Here is a 17,316-nt window from a genome sequence, read left to right on the forward strand (position 1 = left end):
CAGTCTTTATTCCAACCGTCCCCCTACTCAAAGCCGCCCACCTCCCGCTCCAGGAAGACCCAGGGGCGCAGATCAAAGGAAAGAGGCTCTTTCCTAGGTTGGGATGGGGTGGTGGAGAAAGGCAGATAATGAGGCCTCCTGCAGTGCCACCGGCTAGCAGAACAGTGACAGTAAATGAGACGATGAATTGGGTCCACTGACGACTTGCTTATGGACGCTGATTCATTATGTTAATAAGGACGGTGAAAGCCGGAGGTTGACTGTATTCTGATTTCATGGCTGGGAAATCTGTGGCTCACAAGGGGGGAACATCCAAATTTGAGGTCAGAGTCCAAATTCCAACGCTGAGCTCCAATTCCAATTTGGTTCGTCTAATTACTATCATCGCCTGCTGACTACAGATGCTTTACAGCCAGATGAGACCTGAGTAGAAATGCAAGCAATGCTTAAGGTGGAGAATAGGGAGGCTGAAGCCAAGCGGAGCCAACTCCCTAGATCCATGCAACAAATATTGAGCACCTACCAAATGCCACGGCAGCAGGGTTGGCATGGGGTGGTGGAGCACAAAAGAATCTGACATTGGCCCTGGGCTGAAGGAACTCAGGGTAAGGGGCAGATGGGGCACGCACCAATCTCTGAAATACACACAGAGGGAAGTGAAATGAGATTTAAGAGAACTTCGTTTATTCTCCCATTCAATCTAATCATTCATTCAGTTACTCAGGCACCATTTTAAATGCCCTAGATATAAAGATGAGTAAAACTGGTCTTCGCCCCCAAAGCTACCATTCAAATACTGCATCTGAGTCACTCGGGAGATTTATCAAAGGACATTCCCCAAGCCCCCAGCCCAGGCATACTGATTCTGAATCTTTGCCAGTGGTACCCAAGAAATCTGAAGCTTGGAGCCTAGGTTTTCTCCAGGTGCGAGTACTGATCTGGTGGGATAACCAGCTGAGGGAGTGCAGAGGCAGAGCCGGAGACAGGGAGAAAGGCTCCCTGGCCCACCTCTCCCAGGAAGCCCACGCTGGCCAGAGCACCCCACTCTGATCCCATGTCCTCCGAACCCGACCTCCACTGCATGTGCTGCAGTTTTTCCGAGTGACTAGTAGGTTTGGTCCCTCGGCCCTGTGTGTGTCTTCCCTCTGAAGGCAGGTGCTCCCATGTTCCAAGGCCATTGTGATGAGAGTTCCAAAGACCTTGTGACACACAGCTGGCTCCTGTGGGAGGTCAGAAGAGGCCCAGTTCCTCATGGAAATGCAACTCATCTCCTAAAAGGAGGATCACCTTGCCCTGCTAATCAAGCATCACTAGGGCTCCAAGACAGTTCGAGTCACAGGCTGCTTTGAAGACAGCTAGCAGAGGCCATGACCACTCTGTCTCCGGAAAACAGCCTCTCTGCTAGACAGTCAGCCTCCTTCATCCTGGTGCGTGTTCGTCATCAGCTCGTGCTTTCTTTCCCAACCTCTGGTTCACACTCGGGCCGTTTTCACCTGCTGGGTTGGAAAGACTAGAACCCTGAGCTGGCGTAGAAGGAGGAGCAGGGGTGGTTGTACCTTGGTCTTACCATCAGTGCCAGCAACAGGACTGAGAAACCCAAGTCCCCCAGATGTGTTATTCTAACTTCCTCGAGTTTTAGGTTTGCAAGGTCAACCCTGAAAATGCTGATAAATTTTCTTTGGTGCTTTTGCCAACAATTTTGGTATGCTGCCACCAGGTGGCAGTAATGCTTTGTTAATAAGTGGTTCTAAGCTCCGTTAACAAGACATCTATTTGTTACAAGTTCGCCTCAGTCATAAAAATTTTCCACACAGTATTTTTCCAAAATCATAATAACTAATTATAATGACCTTAACCGATCTCAAGTCTCATTAATCATAGTGATTAAGAGTGATACATAAAAATGCAAAATGGGCACCTCTCTCCCTGAGTCTTAAATGTTACTGCTTTATTGCAGATTATCCCCAGGCCTTGATTTAAATTCTCTTGATATCTTTGTCATTTGTCTGAACTTTGAGAAAGCTAACAATAAAATAAACTGTCACATAGTATTTATTATGTACAACGACTCTTCTAAATGCTTTATTTAGTCATTCATTATCACAACCCTGTGAGATGAATGATGCTATTATCCTCATTTTTTATAAGTCAGAAAATTGAGACACAGAGATTTACTAACTCGCCTATTGTCACACAGCTAGTAGTAAGTGGCAGAGCTGGTGGGTATTTGGACCCACCAGGCAGGTGGGTTGGTGATTCTCAAATGTGGTACCCAAACCTACAGCTTTAGCACCAAATGGCGACTTGTAAGAAATGCAGATTCCTGGGCCCCGGAGATCTGTGTTTTTTTGAAAACCAGCCCTCCAGGTGATTCTGACGCATAGCTAACTTTGAGAACCACTGTTTTAAACCTTTTTCTTAATCCCTGTGCTATGCTGATGATACACCCCGCATACCCGGGTTGGCAATGATTGCTGTTATGGGGAGCCCTTGTTACATTTGGGGGTGTGTCTTGCTCTCAGGTGGACTGGAGTAGGAAAAAGGTTGAGAACCTTAAGCAGAATCAATGACCTTCCCCAGGTGTTACTGGAGGCTCTGTGACTGTGGGTATTCAGAGAAACTTGGCATCAAAAACCCTCTAAAAAGTTTTACTTATCCTCCATTGATTTTCCTATTTTACTGGAAATACTAGAGGAAATCCCTCACCCAATGATGTGGAGGGAATGTGGGGTGGGGAGATGTATTCCTGAAGCCAGGGCCTCTGGCAGCAGGAAAACTTAGAGCCACTTGGGGCTCCCACTTCTGGCCCCCTTCCCCAGGGCAAGTCTGGTCAAAGTTTCTCCAGGTTTGCTGATGGAGAGCGTTAACCTGCTAGACACACCCTAAAGGTGGAAGGACATTTCCAAAAGTTCTCTACCTAGCAGTACTCTTCCCAGGAGACTAGGAAAGTTGCTGCCACAGAGCTGAAAGGCATTATGAGCTACACATCTCTCCCTCCTGGATTACCAAGTCATTGTACCCAGAGTGTGGGGGAAGGGTGTCAATAGGTTGGTGGAGCAGAGAATGGATGAATATGGGAGGATGAAGGTGGATTTGAAAGGCTATTGGGTTGACAATTTCCATCACTTTGACCCCAGACACAGGTTCTCTGATTTCTGGCATCACCAGGTGGTATGGATATACTGTGAGAAGTGAGGGAGGGGCTTCCACGTGGACATTTTCCTCTTGGCCTTCTGCAAGTCAATGGGCTGCTAGTTCTGATCCTTGGCTTCCTAGCAAGTGCCTTAGCCATTCTTGTGGGTGGCCTGAAGTTTGCTTAGATTTGGAGAGATACAGGGAATTGGTGGGTGTAGAGGAATGGAGTTTCCCAGAAGGAAGAGGCGGTGACTTTTTATAAACAAATTCAACCACGGCAAAGTAGGCAGATGGCCAATTGTTGCAGGTAGAGGTTTCGTACTGCAAATTCTCTGGGTACTCCACAGATGCTTTTGTGATGTTTCTAATTACTTCTGCCTTATTATGTTGATGTCGTATCTTTTATTATGGTGTGCTGTGCATATTACTTTAATTTCAGTGTTGTCTCCCTTTCACTGTTTGACCTTTTTTTATATATCTTTGTGCATGGTTTACTTTTTAATCATTGCATGGTATTTTATTTTAAGGTATACCTTTTGTTTACAGCTTGCGTAAGATACGTATTTTTTATTCAAACTGAAAATCCTTACCTTTTAATGAGTGAATGAGCGTAGGCTGGGAGAACACGGAGCAGTCAGAGTGGCGGAAACCTGGCTCTGATGACAGTGACAGTGTCTCCGTAGGTGGTGCTTGGCCTTAGCGCAGACTCTGCTTCCCAAGATTAGGCCAATACTGAGGTTTTTTGTGCCTTCTTGGGTCCTTATGTTCCATTTTGGTTCAGAAGATGGGGCATGCATGAGCTACTAAAGAATCTGTTTCTCAATTCATCCCCATGAAACATGCAGTTAGTGGAAATTATCCCAATCTGGGGCCTATGGGCTCTTATTTTTAGTTTCCAGTACTGTTTTACCTTCTGATACTGAGCTGGTCACGTGGTCAGTGGAGCAGCAGCATCTTCCCATCACCCAGGAGCTTGGTATAAAGGCATCATCTTGGGCCCCACCCCAAACCTTCTGAATCAGAAACTGCACTTTGGGAAGATCCTTCAGTAATTTGTATGCAAATTGAATTCTGAGTCACCCATGTACATATTCAAGTGTACGGTCAATGAGAAGTTGATACTATGTAGAGCAGACATGTCTGGTCAGCTCTGTCCACCCACACATCTTTATGCTTGCAATGTAGACTTCAAGATTCTCTTCTCTCCAATAGGAGGGAATATGCCAGGAAGAGAGGAATCTTCTTGATTCCAACAGGAACCCTAACTTCTAGTTATTACTTTGTAAACGTTTTGAATTACTTAGCATGCAGTGTACTCACCTCCCTCCAACACATAGACATGCACGCACACACCACACATAACACACACACACACACACACACACACACACATACACATACCCCTTATCTAAAACAGAAACCGGCCAAGCGAGGTGGCTCACGCCTGTAATCCTAGCACTCTGGGAGGCCGAGGAGGGAGGATTGCTTGAGCTCAGGAGTTCAAGACCAGCCGCAGCAAGAGTGAGACCCTCTCTCTACTAAAAATAGAAAAAGTTAGCCAGGCATCGTGGCGCGTGCCTGTAGTCCCAGCTACTAGGGAGGCTGAGGCAGGAGGATCCCTTGAGCCTAGGAGTTTGAGGTTGCTGTGAGCTAGGCTGACGCCACAGCACCCTAACCCGGGCAACAGAGTGAGACTCTGTCTCAAAAAAAAAAAAAATTAAGATAAAATAAAACAGAAACCATTCCTTGTAATGAACTGTTTTACATCTCCAAGAAAGGTAAAATGGAGCTCAGAAATGTGTTTAACTGGTACTCATTTTATATTTTCCATTATCAAGGCAGTATACATAATTATAGAAAATTCTGGAAGTACACGAAAAAGGAAAAAAATACTAATTCTCTTATCACTCAAAGATAATCACTGTTGTTTTTAGTGGATGGTTTTGGTATTTTTTCCAAACAATTTTTGTAGTGATTAATGCACTATATATTAGAGGTTATATTGTGTAATTTTTACCATATATGACAGCACGTGGAGATGTGGTAGTATGTGCACTATAGTAGTACTGTAGCATATAGTACATAGAGAGGATGATGAATATACAATTGTGTATTCAGCTTTTTCTGTTAACGTTTGTATTTTCCAGATTATTCATTTCTTATAAACATCCATTTATATGCCTCCCTCTGTTCCACTGAGTATATAAACCACAGTTTACTTAACTATTCCCTTATTGCAGAACATTTAGAGTGTTTGCATTTTTCATGTTGGTAAGTAATGTGCAATGAAAATTATTGTGGGTACAGAAATTTTTCTATATATTTTCAGTAATTTCCTCAGGATAGATTTCCAGAAGGGAGGCAGGCAGTGAGCTTTGATTCATATTACAAAGTCCAGAGCATAGTATTTAAAAATCACACTCAAAAAAAAAAAAAAAAAGCCAAAGACTCCTAAAAGAGAGCTGAACTGGTTGTCTTTGCCAGGTGAAGAGAAAACCATCCATTGACAAGACAGAATGGGATAGCTTCTTTGATGAGAACGGCCACTTGGCCAAGTCGCGGGACTTCATTTGTGTTAACATCCTGGAAAGGGTACGGTCCCCAAGCTACCCATGGCCTTGCCCTGGAACCGAGGGTGGGGATGGGCAGGGGCAGGCACGGCGTCGGGCAAAGCCCTTTCGGCGGCATCCAGAGGACGTGACCCCCACCCTCCACCCCGCCCCAGGGTCTGCACACCCTGGTGAGGACGGAAGCCTGGAAGTTCCTCACGGGCTACTACTCATGGCAGAGCTCCAAGGATGAGCGGCTCACCGTGGACAGCAAGAGGAGGTAGAACATTCCAGATCCCCTGTCAGGGGAGGGTGGGTGGCGCTGCAGGAGGCAGGTGGTGCCCACCCAGCCTGCAGATTCAGTCCTCTTCCCCTACACAGATTCTCACTCCAAGAGAGAAACCCTGACCCAGGTCCGGCACCCCTCTCCCCGAGCTCCACTTACCATCCGCCAATCCCACCCTTCCCTGGGGCCTGTGCCTTCCGCTGTCTCCCACCCACTTCCCTGGGCCCCATCCCCCACCCCACCTCCTCCCTGACCTCCATGGCTGGGGGTCGCCCACCCCTGCCCACACCCAGCACCTTCTCCCTGTACCCAGGGGGAGATGTATAAAGCCCAGTCTGGGCTGCTGGTGTCCTTCAGTGGTGTAACTGGTGGCATTTCAAATAGCACATCCTCTCTTCCAAGACCTTCCTGATCCTGGCTCCCCCTACTCCTGACATTCCAACCACATTGACTACCTGACTCCCCCTTTGCTCAGCCCCCACCCCTACCCCTGCCCCAGCACAGACCACATTTGTACTGCCCTCTGCCCTTGGTTCACTCTCTCCCCTTTGTCCACAAAGGCCTCCCCATCATCCGCCTATCAAAACTCCACCCTTCCTTCAGGGCCCTGATCAGACAGTACACCTCCTCCAAGCAGCCCTCCCAGGGGAGCCAGGAAGAGGACTTTGGTTCAGTAGATAACACACAGGCTTTAAATTTGGGCTGTCTTGGATTTGGAAGCTGGGTTCAAATTTTAGCACTATCATTTACACCTGGGTGAACTTGCCTATGAACTTCACCGCTGAAATCTCAGTCTCCTCCTTCATAAAGTGGGGGCAACAACACATTTCATGGAGTGGTTGTGAGGGCTGAATTAGAAAATATAGATAAGGCACCTTGCACAGGTGAGGAATGAGCAGCTTTCATGATTTTGACGCTAATGCTTCCTTTCCAAAGCCAGAGGCCCTTGAGTTGTGCTTCTCCTGTGACCCTGGGCACTTGATCCAGCAGCAGTGACACTGGAGCACATGTCTTCTGTACCAGGCCAAGAGCAAACCAGGGCAGGGTCTGCCCCGATCTCCTTTGTCTTGGGCCCTCTCCAGGCCTTGCCTGTCCGTGTGAGGGCTCCGTACACGCTGGTTGGGGCAGATGGACTGCCCTGTGGAATATCTTCCCCTCGGAGGTGTTCGCCTGGGCTGGACTCACCGGCCCAGGAACTGGGCGCGGGGAAGGGTGGGGATGCACCCAAGAGGGTGGGGAAGAGATGCACACACAGGGGTGGCCAGAGAGTGAGCCAGGGCAGCAGGGGCTGTGAGGCCTGAGCGCCCTGGCCAGAGCCCACCTGTAGCAATTATCTGAGACTGAGTAACAAAGTCCCACAGACTGGGTGGCTCACAACAGAAATGTGTCCTCTCACAGTTCCGGAGGCCAGAAGCCCCAAGTCAGAGTGCTGGCTCCCTCCGAAGGCTCTGGGGAGAATCCTTCCTTACCTTGCAGCTTCCAGTGGCGCCAAGTGTCCTTGGCTTGTGGCTGCATCACTCTAATCTCTGCCTCTGTGATCACAAGACCCTCTCCTCTCTCTGTGTGTCTCTTATAAGGACACTTGTCATTGGATTTCAGATGCACCTGGGAAGTCCAGGATGGTCCCATCCTGAGATCCTTAACTTAATCACATCTGCAAAGACCCTTTTTCCACGTAAGGTCACATTGGCAGGTTCCGGGGGTTAGGACGTGGACGTACGTTTTTGGAGGCCACCGTTCAGCCAGCTACACCTGCTGATCACATTCTAGTGATGGGCACAAAACACTGCCTCACCCAATCCTTCCAATTATGCGACACAGCTGCCAGTATTATCCCTGCTGTACAGAGGGGAAACTGAGGCTTAGGGATGGAAAGTGATGCCCCAGGCTTGACCCCAGTTGCAGACACCCAGTTATTAAGTTGCGGAGCCAGGGTTCAGGTATAGATGTTGGACTCCAGAGCCCGGGAGGCTAAGCCGTTTCCAGTCTCCACTCCAGGGACACTTTAGGGAGTGGGTAGGGCGAACAGGTAGGGGAACGGCTGGGCAAGGCTGCTGTCCTGTATCTGCCATGACCTTGGCAGCTGCCGCTGCTCAGAGTTCTTCCCAACTCATCAAAAGGTGCGGGCCACCTCGTTTAGCCTCAATCCTGTTCTCACAGGAAGAACTATGAGGCCTTATGCCAGATGTACGAGAAGATTCAGCCCCTTCTGGAAAACCTGCACCAGAACTTCATAGAGACTCGGAATACTATCAGTGAGCACCGTGGGGTGGGGAGGCTGGGCAGAGGGGAGGGCTTAGAGCCATCCCTGGCCTCTTCTTAGCCGTTTCCAAGGAGGGGTGACTCCCAGGGTCCTGGGAGCTGCTTTGACTTGTGCCTGGAGTTTTGTCAGCTAAACCTCGGTTTATCCACCTCTCAGTCTCCCAGGGTGTCCCAGATGCCCAGTGCCATGTTGCCCTGGGTGCATGATGTTCCTGCTGCTTGGTCTTCCTCTCCTCCTCCCTTGGCCTTGAACTAGGTTGGATTTGAATTGGATAGAGAGGAAGCTGGCAGGGGGCGGGGTAGACATTCCTGGCAGAGGCTATGGCCTGGTCAAAGATTTGGAGATGGGAAGAGACCCAGACAGCGCAGTGTGGTGGGGAGTTGAGCCTGGGGGAGGGGCCACTGTGCCTTCCGTAGCCCACTCCCCAGGACGTGCCAGGGCCTGGCCTCTCATCCACAACCTTCTGCTGTGCTGCCTACCTGCCCCTCGCCCCCAACCCAGCACATGACATTGAGAAACTCTATGACAAAGACCCCCTGGGCAATGTCCTCATCGACAAGAAGAGGCTGGAGAAGGTCTTGCTGCTGAGCTATGTCTGCAACACCCAGGCAGGTGAGCCAGAGGGCTGGGCACCCCCGGCAGCCTCCACTGCTCAGTCCTCTCCCGGGACCCGGCCCAGCCTGGGCCTAGGGTCCACGTCTGCTCCCCTGGCCCCTCTCCACTGCAGAGTACCAGCAGGGCTTCCACGAGATGGTGATGCTCTTCCAGCTGTTGGTGGAGTGTGACCACGAGACCTTCTGGCTCTTCCAGTTCTTCCTACAGAAAATGGTGAGGCCCGGGCCTGAGCTCAGGCATAGGGATCCCCCATTCCCCACACAACCCTCGAGGTGGGGCAGGCATGGTCAGCCCCAGCCACCCGCTCCAGCCCTGCAACAGCTCCCTGGGTCACAGAGGAGCCCGGAGGGCAATGCCGGGCCAGTGGGGTGTGTAATGGGGGCAGGGGCGGCAGGCATTAGAGCTGGGAAGGCAGATGGAGCGATGCTCTGGGTCCAGCTCTCACCAAACTGAAAGAGCATGGCTGGCCAGGCCCAGTGACGTCACCCTCTCCTGGCACTCCCTCCCCCAGCCACAGCTCTCCTCCCTGCAAACCCTCCAGAATAAAGCCCACGAATCTCAGCCAGGCAGTCTTGTGTCTCACTGCTGCCTCCACACACCCTGCATTCCAGGCACACCGGGGGACTTGGTGGTCCCCAGTTACACCCCACACTGTCCAGGTCGAAGGGTTTGAAGGCCTTGCTCTCTGGAACTTCCTCCCTGGAAAGCCCTTCCTCACGACCTGTGAGGGGCTGCCCAGAACCCTCCCTCACCCCTCCCTCCACACGGTCATGGACGTAGATGCACGCATGTGTGTGCACACACTCACACTCACACTTACACACACGTACACACACACACCCCTAGGCTCATACAGAGACACGGGCCCAGCCCAGAGCCAGGGCCTCCAGAGGTGGAGTTGGGGGCAGTGGGGCTGACTCTTCCAGTGCCCTCGAGCTGAGGGGGACTCGATGTCCCTCCCTCCCACCCTCTTGTGCAGGAGCACAGCTGTGTCATCAACATTGGGGTGGGCAAGAACCTCGACACGCTCAACAACCTCATCACCTTCCTGGACCCCGTGTTTGCTGAGCACCTAAGTGAGTGGTCCCCACCACCTGCCACCCCCCAACCAGGACAGGCATGGGAGGGGGGCAGGACCTCCCCATGGCAGTGGCCCCCAGTCATCTGATCACCTGGATGGTGGAGGAGGGAGGAGGGTTCACCTGGATGGGGTAGGAGTCTGGACAGTTGGCAATCGACCCCAAACAGTCTCCAGGGGCAGTTGGGAGAGTGACAGCCAGGCTTTCTGTATTTCCAAGTGTTTCGCACGCTCTGTTGTTGGCGCCGTCTGTGTGCGTTCGCTTCATTGGGTGTTTCCCCTGACTGTGGCCTCGGCTCCTCTCCCCACAGAAGGGAAGGGTGCGGGGGCCGTGCAGTCCCTCTTCCCCTGGTTCTGCCTCTGCTTCCAGCGCGCCTTCAAGTCCTTCGACGACGTCTGGCGGCTCTGGGAGGTGAGACGCTCAGCTGGGGGCAACTGGGGTAAGCCCCAAGTTCTCCTCGCCTCGCCCAGTATTCCTGCCTTTGGCTGGAGCTCAGCAGCCTGGGGTTTTATTAGGCCGGCGACCCTGCTCCCGCCTTGCTGGAGGAAGCTGGAGCATCAGTTTGTCAATCTGTTCATGTGACGCAGAGGCCCCACTGGCTGTGCCTTCTGCAGGGCAGCTGGCACAGAAGGGCCCCTGGGGCCTGTGGCAGCACAAGCTCCCCTCCTCCCTGCCCTCGCCACCCCTCTGCTCCCCCTTCCCAGCTGCCCTTCCCCAGCCTCCTCTCCCACCAGACTGCTGGCTCCTGTGGAGCCCTCTCTCGTAGGAGGTGGGCCCCCGAGGGACACCTGTAGTCCTCTGACCACAGTCCCCTGGGCCACCAGCAGATGAGCCTCCTGAGGACCACCCCCACCACCCATCTCTGCCCTGCCCAGTGGCTGCCGAGGCCTGTGGAATCCAGCCCAACCAGCAGCCTGGCATTCAGTGCCCCACACGTCAGCTCCCACCTGCCTCGCCCCTGCCTCCTGGCCTGCTGGTCTCCCTGCCCAAGTCCATGGCCACCCCTAGGCCTTTGGTGACACCTTGGATTGTTGAATTTCCATCCACTCTTGCTTTGCCAAAACTCCACTCAAATGCTACAGACAGTTCCCCAGTCTCTCCCCCTGCCCCCGTTTTCTTCCTTCCCCCCATCTAATTAATTCCCTGAAGCCTTTATCTCTGAATTCTCCATCTCCAGCCAGCACGATGCCTAGAACCCCAGGGGTACTTGTGAGCACTTGCCTGAGAGAGTGAATGAGTGAGTGAGCAAGTCAGCAGAGAGGTCCAAGAATGGCTGACCCAGGGCATGTGGCGGGCGTGTACCTCAGCCTCCTGAGACACCTGCAGTCCAGGCCACAGGGCTCAGGCTGAGACCCGCGGCCTGCAGGTTCTGCTTACAGGGAAGCCCTGCAGGAACTTCCAGGTGCTGGTGGCCTACAGCTTGCTGCAGATGGTGCGGGACCAGGTGCTGCAGGAGAGCATGAGCGGGGACGACATCCTCCTGGTGAGAGCCCCCTCGGGCAAGTGCCCGGCCCAGCCCATGCCCAGCAGGAAGACGGGGCTCGTGGGGTGCTGGGCTTCGGTTCCCTCCCCACCCCCCCTGGACAGGAGGAGCCATGGGGGCTCATGTGCCGAGCACTGTGTCCAGAGCCTTTAGCAGCTTGCTTGGTTCAGCCTCATGACAAGCCTGACACGGAGGGGCTGTGATGAGCATCACCATCTCTGGTTGGCTTGCCAGGAAACTGAGGCCTTGAGGGCTTTGTAGCCATTGGGCTCTGCGGCCCCGCAGTTAAAGCCATGGACCTGGGACACTCCTGTGGCAAAAAGACCAGGAGCTTTCCAACAGTTTCAAAAAGCAGCTGAAGTCTTTGTTCAAAAAAATCTTAGGTGGCACCTCAATTATAAACCAAACCCTCCTTGGAAGCCCCTGAGATACTTGGTGGAACCCCCTAGAGCCTAATATGAAAGACACATTTACCAGCCCCCCAAAATATAAAATTTCAGGCACTACACCAGGCAGGCTGGGGAGAGATCAGGCGGCCCCAGTGACGGCTGTGAGCAGCAGCCGTCTCCCCTTGGTGCTGCAGGGAGGCGTGTCTGCCCCCCTCCCAGCCACACCCCTCCCGCTCTGGCACAGGCCTGCAACAAGCTCATCGACCTTGATGCTGACGAGCTGATCTCCGCTGCCTGCGTGGTTTACGCTGAGCTCATCCAGAAGGATGTGAGTTGCGCAGTGTTTCTCCTCCTCCAAGAAGCCTCCCCTGATCTCCCAAGCCCAGCCCCTGGCAGACACATTCAACTTCAGAGACAGTTTGTGCCACGTTCTCTGCCCCCAGTCCATAGATGTCGCTCTGCGTGATCTTCTCACTGTCTGCACGGGTAGCTCCCACCTCCCTAAGCAGGCTGTGCTTCCAGAGGTCACGACCCTCATCCCCTGTGCCCTGCGTCCATCCCAGTGGGTCTGGGCACCCAGGGGCTCAGGAGAATGTCACCGGAACTGAAGACTGAAAACGACAGACCAGTGTCTGTCCACCATACACCTGCTGGACCCTCTTCTTCCCCAGGTTCCTCGGCCATTAAAGGATTTCTTTCTCTGAGGACGCCGACACCCACTGTGGACTGACACCCCCAGCGGACAGGGTGAAGGTGGCTCTTCAGCCGTGAAGTCAGCGTCAAGTCCGAAGGGCGTTGGCGTGGGGAGTGGTTAATACGGCTGCAGTATAAACAGGCATCTGCAGTGATGGTCTGTGCTGGGCAGTGTGTCTCCCTTGACCTTGGGGGCGGGGCGTGTGCGGCTGAGACAGGGTTGTACGCGAGAAGAGAGGCTGCCTGGAGAGAGACACAATCTGAGGCTACAGAGAGGGCCTGCAGTTCTTCCCTGGCTGGGGTTTCCAAGGCTGCGGCAGGCAGGTCCCTATCTGGCAGCAAATGGTTAAGAGAAGAGCCAACTTTGAGAGCCTTCCAGACTCCTGGGAAGACAAAATCGAACATATCTAATAAGGCTTAGTTAGTACCTGACCAGGCTGTGCCCCACCCCCACGCTCCCTGCATCCCACACGCCAATCACACAATTACGTTGTTCTTCCAGAGCTTCCTCGCTGGGCTGTGGAAGGGCCCAGCCTGAAAGGAGGGAAGCTCTGACAACCAGGCCAGTCCCTTCCTGGTGTCAAAGCCTCCTTCGTCATTGCACCTTCATCTCTCAGCCTGCAAATGTGTCCTCAAGCTAAGCTGTATTTTTCAGCCTTGTTCAATCTCTCCAGGAAATGCAGTCTTTGCCCTTGCCCAGGCAGTCATTGTCTCCCTGGGCCAGGAGCCCGTCCCACCTGCTCCCCCTAGGCTATGCCACAGCCCAAGCCCCTGGCCAGCCTGCCCCATGCTCCCCGGGCCTCTCGAAGGGGTGACCTGAGGGCAGACGTCAAGATGGACCAGAGGAGGCTGAACTTGCAGAGGGCTGGAGGCTGGCTGGGAGCCTTGCAGAGCTGCAGAGCAATGTAGACACGTGCACACACTTGCACACGCATACACACGGCCCTGCCCAGTGGCTCCGTGCTTTCAGGGAGGCTGAGCATGGACAGGAGGGACCCCTTGGTTTTGCTCTGGACTGGTCCCTGGGGGTAAGGCATAACCATCCTTCTCACTCTGCAGCCAACCACCCCTCCCGCTGCTCCCATCCTGTCACTCTCAGTGACCGTCACTCAAAAGGCACTATGTCCCCAATTAATGTCTGGTCTCCTCCCCCTCAAGTGACAATCTCCCATCCATGGCCAGCTCTGAGTGTCTTAGCTTCTGTGTCTTTGCTGGGGGGAAGCTGAAGAATGGGCCCCCTCGCCTCCACATACACACACAACGTCTTCTCCACATGGCTGCAGAGCTAGTGTTCGCTGGGCAGGAGGCACATGGTAAATTCATGTATTAATACTACTCTTCTCCTCAGCTTTATGTTCCTAAGACAGTTTGTTTAAATAAAGATTCCTGCATGGAATACAGTTCTCCAAGAATGAAACTGTGTTTGCATTCTGCCAAAGAACCAGAGAACCAGAGTAAAAGACATCTTGCTGAGCTAACCTTGGCCTTGGGAAGAGAAGAGTCGATAGAAACATCAGGTGTGCATTTTCTAATGGTTCTTTTGGACTGGTGGCATTAGTTGGCCTTTGATTTTTGGTTGTGACATACACGCAATGCCAAATATCTATTTCAAAACTAAAACAATCTAAGAACTCACCTTCTTAAGGGCAATTGTTTCCATACCTATTTTTAAACATCAGTGGAGCCCTGTTATTGCACAGCCTTTCCCAGGAGCCAGTGGATCAAATTTGGGTGAAGATTCCAGAGCCCTCCCCCTGTGGCCCCTCTCAGTCCCCCTCCTTGAACCTCACGTCATTCCCTATGGTACCCTCTGGCCTACTAGGGAGCATGTTTGAAAATCTCTGTTAGGTCTTAAGGATGAGGCAGATCAAGTGTTGACACTGAATTGATCCAGGTTCAGACAAACCCCAGGTGGTGAAGTGGTGGAAATAAAGGTTTTAGAAGCGCCGGACTCTCAGTTCATCTGCAGCACTACCAGCCCAGGGGACCATAGAGTAGGGTCTTCCCACTACACGGCTGTGCATATCCCAAAGCCAGTATGGGCTTCTCCGCACTTAGTTTGTCACTCAGATAGCACAGTGTTATTTTTCTCTAGTGGGGCCCATTCCAGAGACAGAGCTATGGGAAGCATTGAAACCATAGGGCCTAGGTTGGCTTTATGGCAGGGACTGTGTTGGTTTAAATAGCTTTCTTCAGGACACATTTATTGAGTACTATCTTAGTCTGTTTGGACTGCTATAACAAAATGCCATGGATGGTAATTTATAAACAACAGAAATTTGTTGCTCACAGTTCTGGAGGCTGGGAAGTCCCAATTCAAGGTGCCAGTGGATTCATTGTCTGGTGAAGGTTTGCTCTCTGCTTCCAAGGTGGCACCTGTTACTGTGTCCCCACATGGCAGACGTGGGGCAGGACACCTGCCTTCAACCTCTTGTATGAGGGCACTAATCCAATTCTTACCCCCTTGTGACTTAATCACTTCCTAAAAGGCCCTACCTCTTAATACTATCACACTGGGTATTGGGTTCCAACATAAGAATTTTGAGGAGACACCAAGATTCAAACTGTAGCAAGTACTTACTGTGAGCTGCCTGCTGTCCAGGTACTGAGATTTGACAGTTTGGGGAAAAAAGACACATGATTTCTGTTTCCATGACAGAGTTGAGTAGGGACCAGATAATCACCTTAAAGAATGTATGCTTGTAAATTTCTTTTAGTGTTCTGAAGGAAAGGAGCATGGTTCTAGGAGAGAAGATGAATTAGTGGTGGTGGCCATGGGGGTGGTGATGTCAGTGATGATGATTATGTTGATGACGGTGGTGGGGAAGTCATGATGTCAGTAGTAATAGTGGTGAATAAGCGTAGTAGTGATACCAGTGAGCACAATAGTAGTAATGTCAGTGATGGTGGTGGTGATGGTGACGGTGATGTCAGTGATGGTGGTGGTGATGGTGATGGCAGTGGCAGAGGTGATACTGATTCTGGCAGTGGCATGATAATGTCAGTGGTGGTGGTGGTAGGGCTGACTTTCATTCACTCAACAAAAACTTACTGAGTGTCTACAATGGCACTCCTTGGAGGTACCATAGGAAAGGATGTGAGATTCAAGGTGAGGAGTGAGGGCGAGTCGTGAGCTCTGGGCTTCCCATTCTGTACTGATATTGATGATTGAAAGGATGGTGGGTCTTGCTAGGAAAATGACAGAAAAATGAGCTCTCTGCTCCCTCTACCTCCCTCGCTGACAGGCACCCTGCAGGGTTCCATTTTCACAATATCTGAAAAGAGCTCAACAGACAGAAAGGAAATGTAAATCTTTCTTTTTACATTCACCAGCTCACTGTCTTTTAGAATTTGTTTTATAGCCTCAAGGATTTCCTGAGGAGCTCCTGGATGGACAGCAGGGGTGCAAGCTCTAGGCCTCAGTTTCCTGCCCAAAACCATATCTCAGGGGGAGATCACATCCCCAGTGACAAGCCTGACTACATTTCAGAGATAACCGAGTCTCCAGAAGCAGAAAAAAACAGGAAAGACAGACAACCTGCCCACTTGCAGCTGCCTCCTGCTAATGACTCCACAGCCACTTCTGTTATCAACTGACAACAATCACTATGTTTTTTCCTTTCTCTTTGTCCCCTAAAATCAGCAAGCCACCTGGCCTCAGGGCTGGCACCCTCCTTCTCTTTCTTTGGGATGCCACCTGTCTCCCTGCTCTCTTTTTTCTCCCTCTCTCTCCCTCTCTCTCCTTCCAAGAAGATGAAATGAACTCTTAACATATATATATATATATATATATATCTCCTAATCTCAGTGTGAGAAATCTTTCTGCCTGTGCTGTGAGCACCTACTAAGGTTTCCACCCTAATAGTGATGGTAATCATGACGGAGATGAAAAGTGATCGATTCATTCTGAAAAACTAGTGCCCAGCACACTTCCAGTGAGCAAGACATAAACATCTTATCTTTCAGTGAGTCACCGTGGCTATGAGCATAGAGGGAAAGAAAATGGAAGTACCTAGGCCCAGTCAGGCTTTCCAAACCTCGGTCCTGAGCCTGACACAAAAGCTTGGATTGGCCGTGTTCCTTCCATCAGCTCACCCCCACCCCTTCTTCTTTCACTCTTCTTCTAAACCTCTTCCCTGGAGAATTCATCCATTTATTCCCCCTTCTCTGGCTACTTTGAAGGGCCCCTGGCCCATTCTTTGTCCCTGGAGCTAGGACAATGGCTCTTTCCCCACCAACAGCTACATAGAGGCACCGTTTATAAAGCCCCCGGGTCTGTGCCCCCACCCCAGAGAGGAGAAAGGAGGTGGGCTTCTGCACCCACCCTCAGCCTGGCCAGGAGACTCCAGTCTTGGCCTGAATCCATCAGACCTTTGACCAGTGGAGAGGAGGGGATACTCCCTGTGGGGGGTAGGACACAGCTGGACAGAAGGGCCTGCACTGCCTAGGACCCAACCCCAAGGACAGGGCTGTGCTGGAGCTCCAGGAGGGCAGGAACAAGGGCATGCCGCCCCGACCTTCACCATGATCAGAGCTGCACTTAGTGAGTAATCACTGTGTTCCAAGTCCTGTCACAGAATCCTCAAATTCAGAAGACAAGTGCAGTCATTACCGTCTCGTCACTGGTGAGGAAGCTGGGTTCCACAGCTAGGGATGGCAAAGCCAGGATTTGAACGCTGAGGGGAGAACCCCTGGCCCCTCCACTGCTCCCTCACAGTACTGGTTCTGGGGCAGCTCCCATGTCCACCTCTTTCCCTGCCCGCAGCCCCACTCAGGGTCTGCCGTGCCCCCGTCAGCCCACACCGAGTCTCCTGTCTGGTCCTC

The 17,316-nt window shown here is 51.9% G+C and overlaps 1 protein-coding gene across 2 annotated transcripts; it reads left to right on the plus strand.

The window, feature by feature from the left end:
- Positions 1-1,367: 1,367 nt before the first annotated feature.
- Positions 1,368-12,503, plus strand: TBC1D21 (TBC1 domain family member 21). Of its 2 annotated transcripts, XM_045555527.1 has the most exons (11): positions 1,368-1,427; positions 5,620-5,727; positions 5,861-5,964; positions 8,131-8,225; positions 8,735-8,845; positions 8,961-9,061; positions 9,828-9,924; positions 10,238-10,338; positions 11,294-11,410; positions 12,044-12,127; positions 12,471-12,503. In XM_045555527.1, exons 1-11 carry the CDS (start codon positions 1,368-1,370, stop codon positions 12,501-12,503), a joined length of 1,011 nt encoding a protein of 336 aa, XP_045411483.1. The 2 variants fall into 2 exon arrangements, with proteins under 2 accessions (XP_045411483.1, XP_045411492.1); XM_045555536.1 differs by lacking the exon at positions 5,620-5,727.
- The last annotated feature ends 4,813 nt before the right edge of the window (positions 12,504-17,316 follow it).

Source organism: Lemur catta, chromosome 1 (assembly GCF_020740605.2).
Source record: "Lemur catta isolate mLemCat1 chromosome 1, mLemCat1.pri, whole genome shotgun sequence".
In the NCBI taxonomy this organism is placed as follows: Eukaryota; Metazoa; Chordata; class Mammalia; order Primates; family Lemuridae; genus Lemur; species Lemur catta.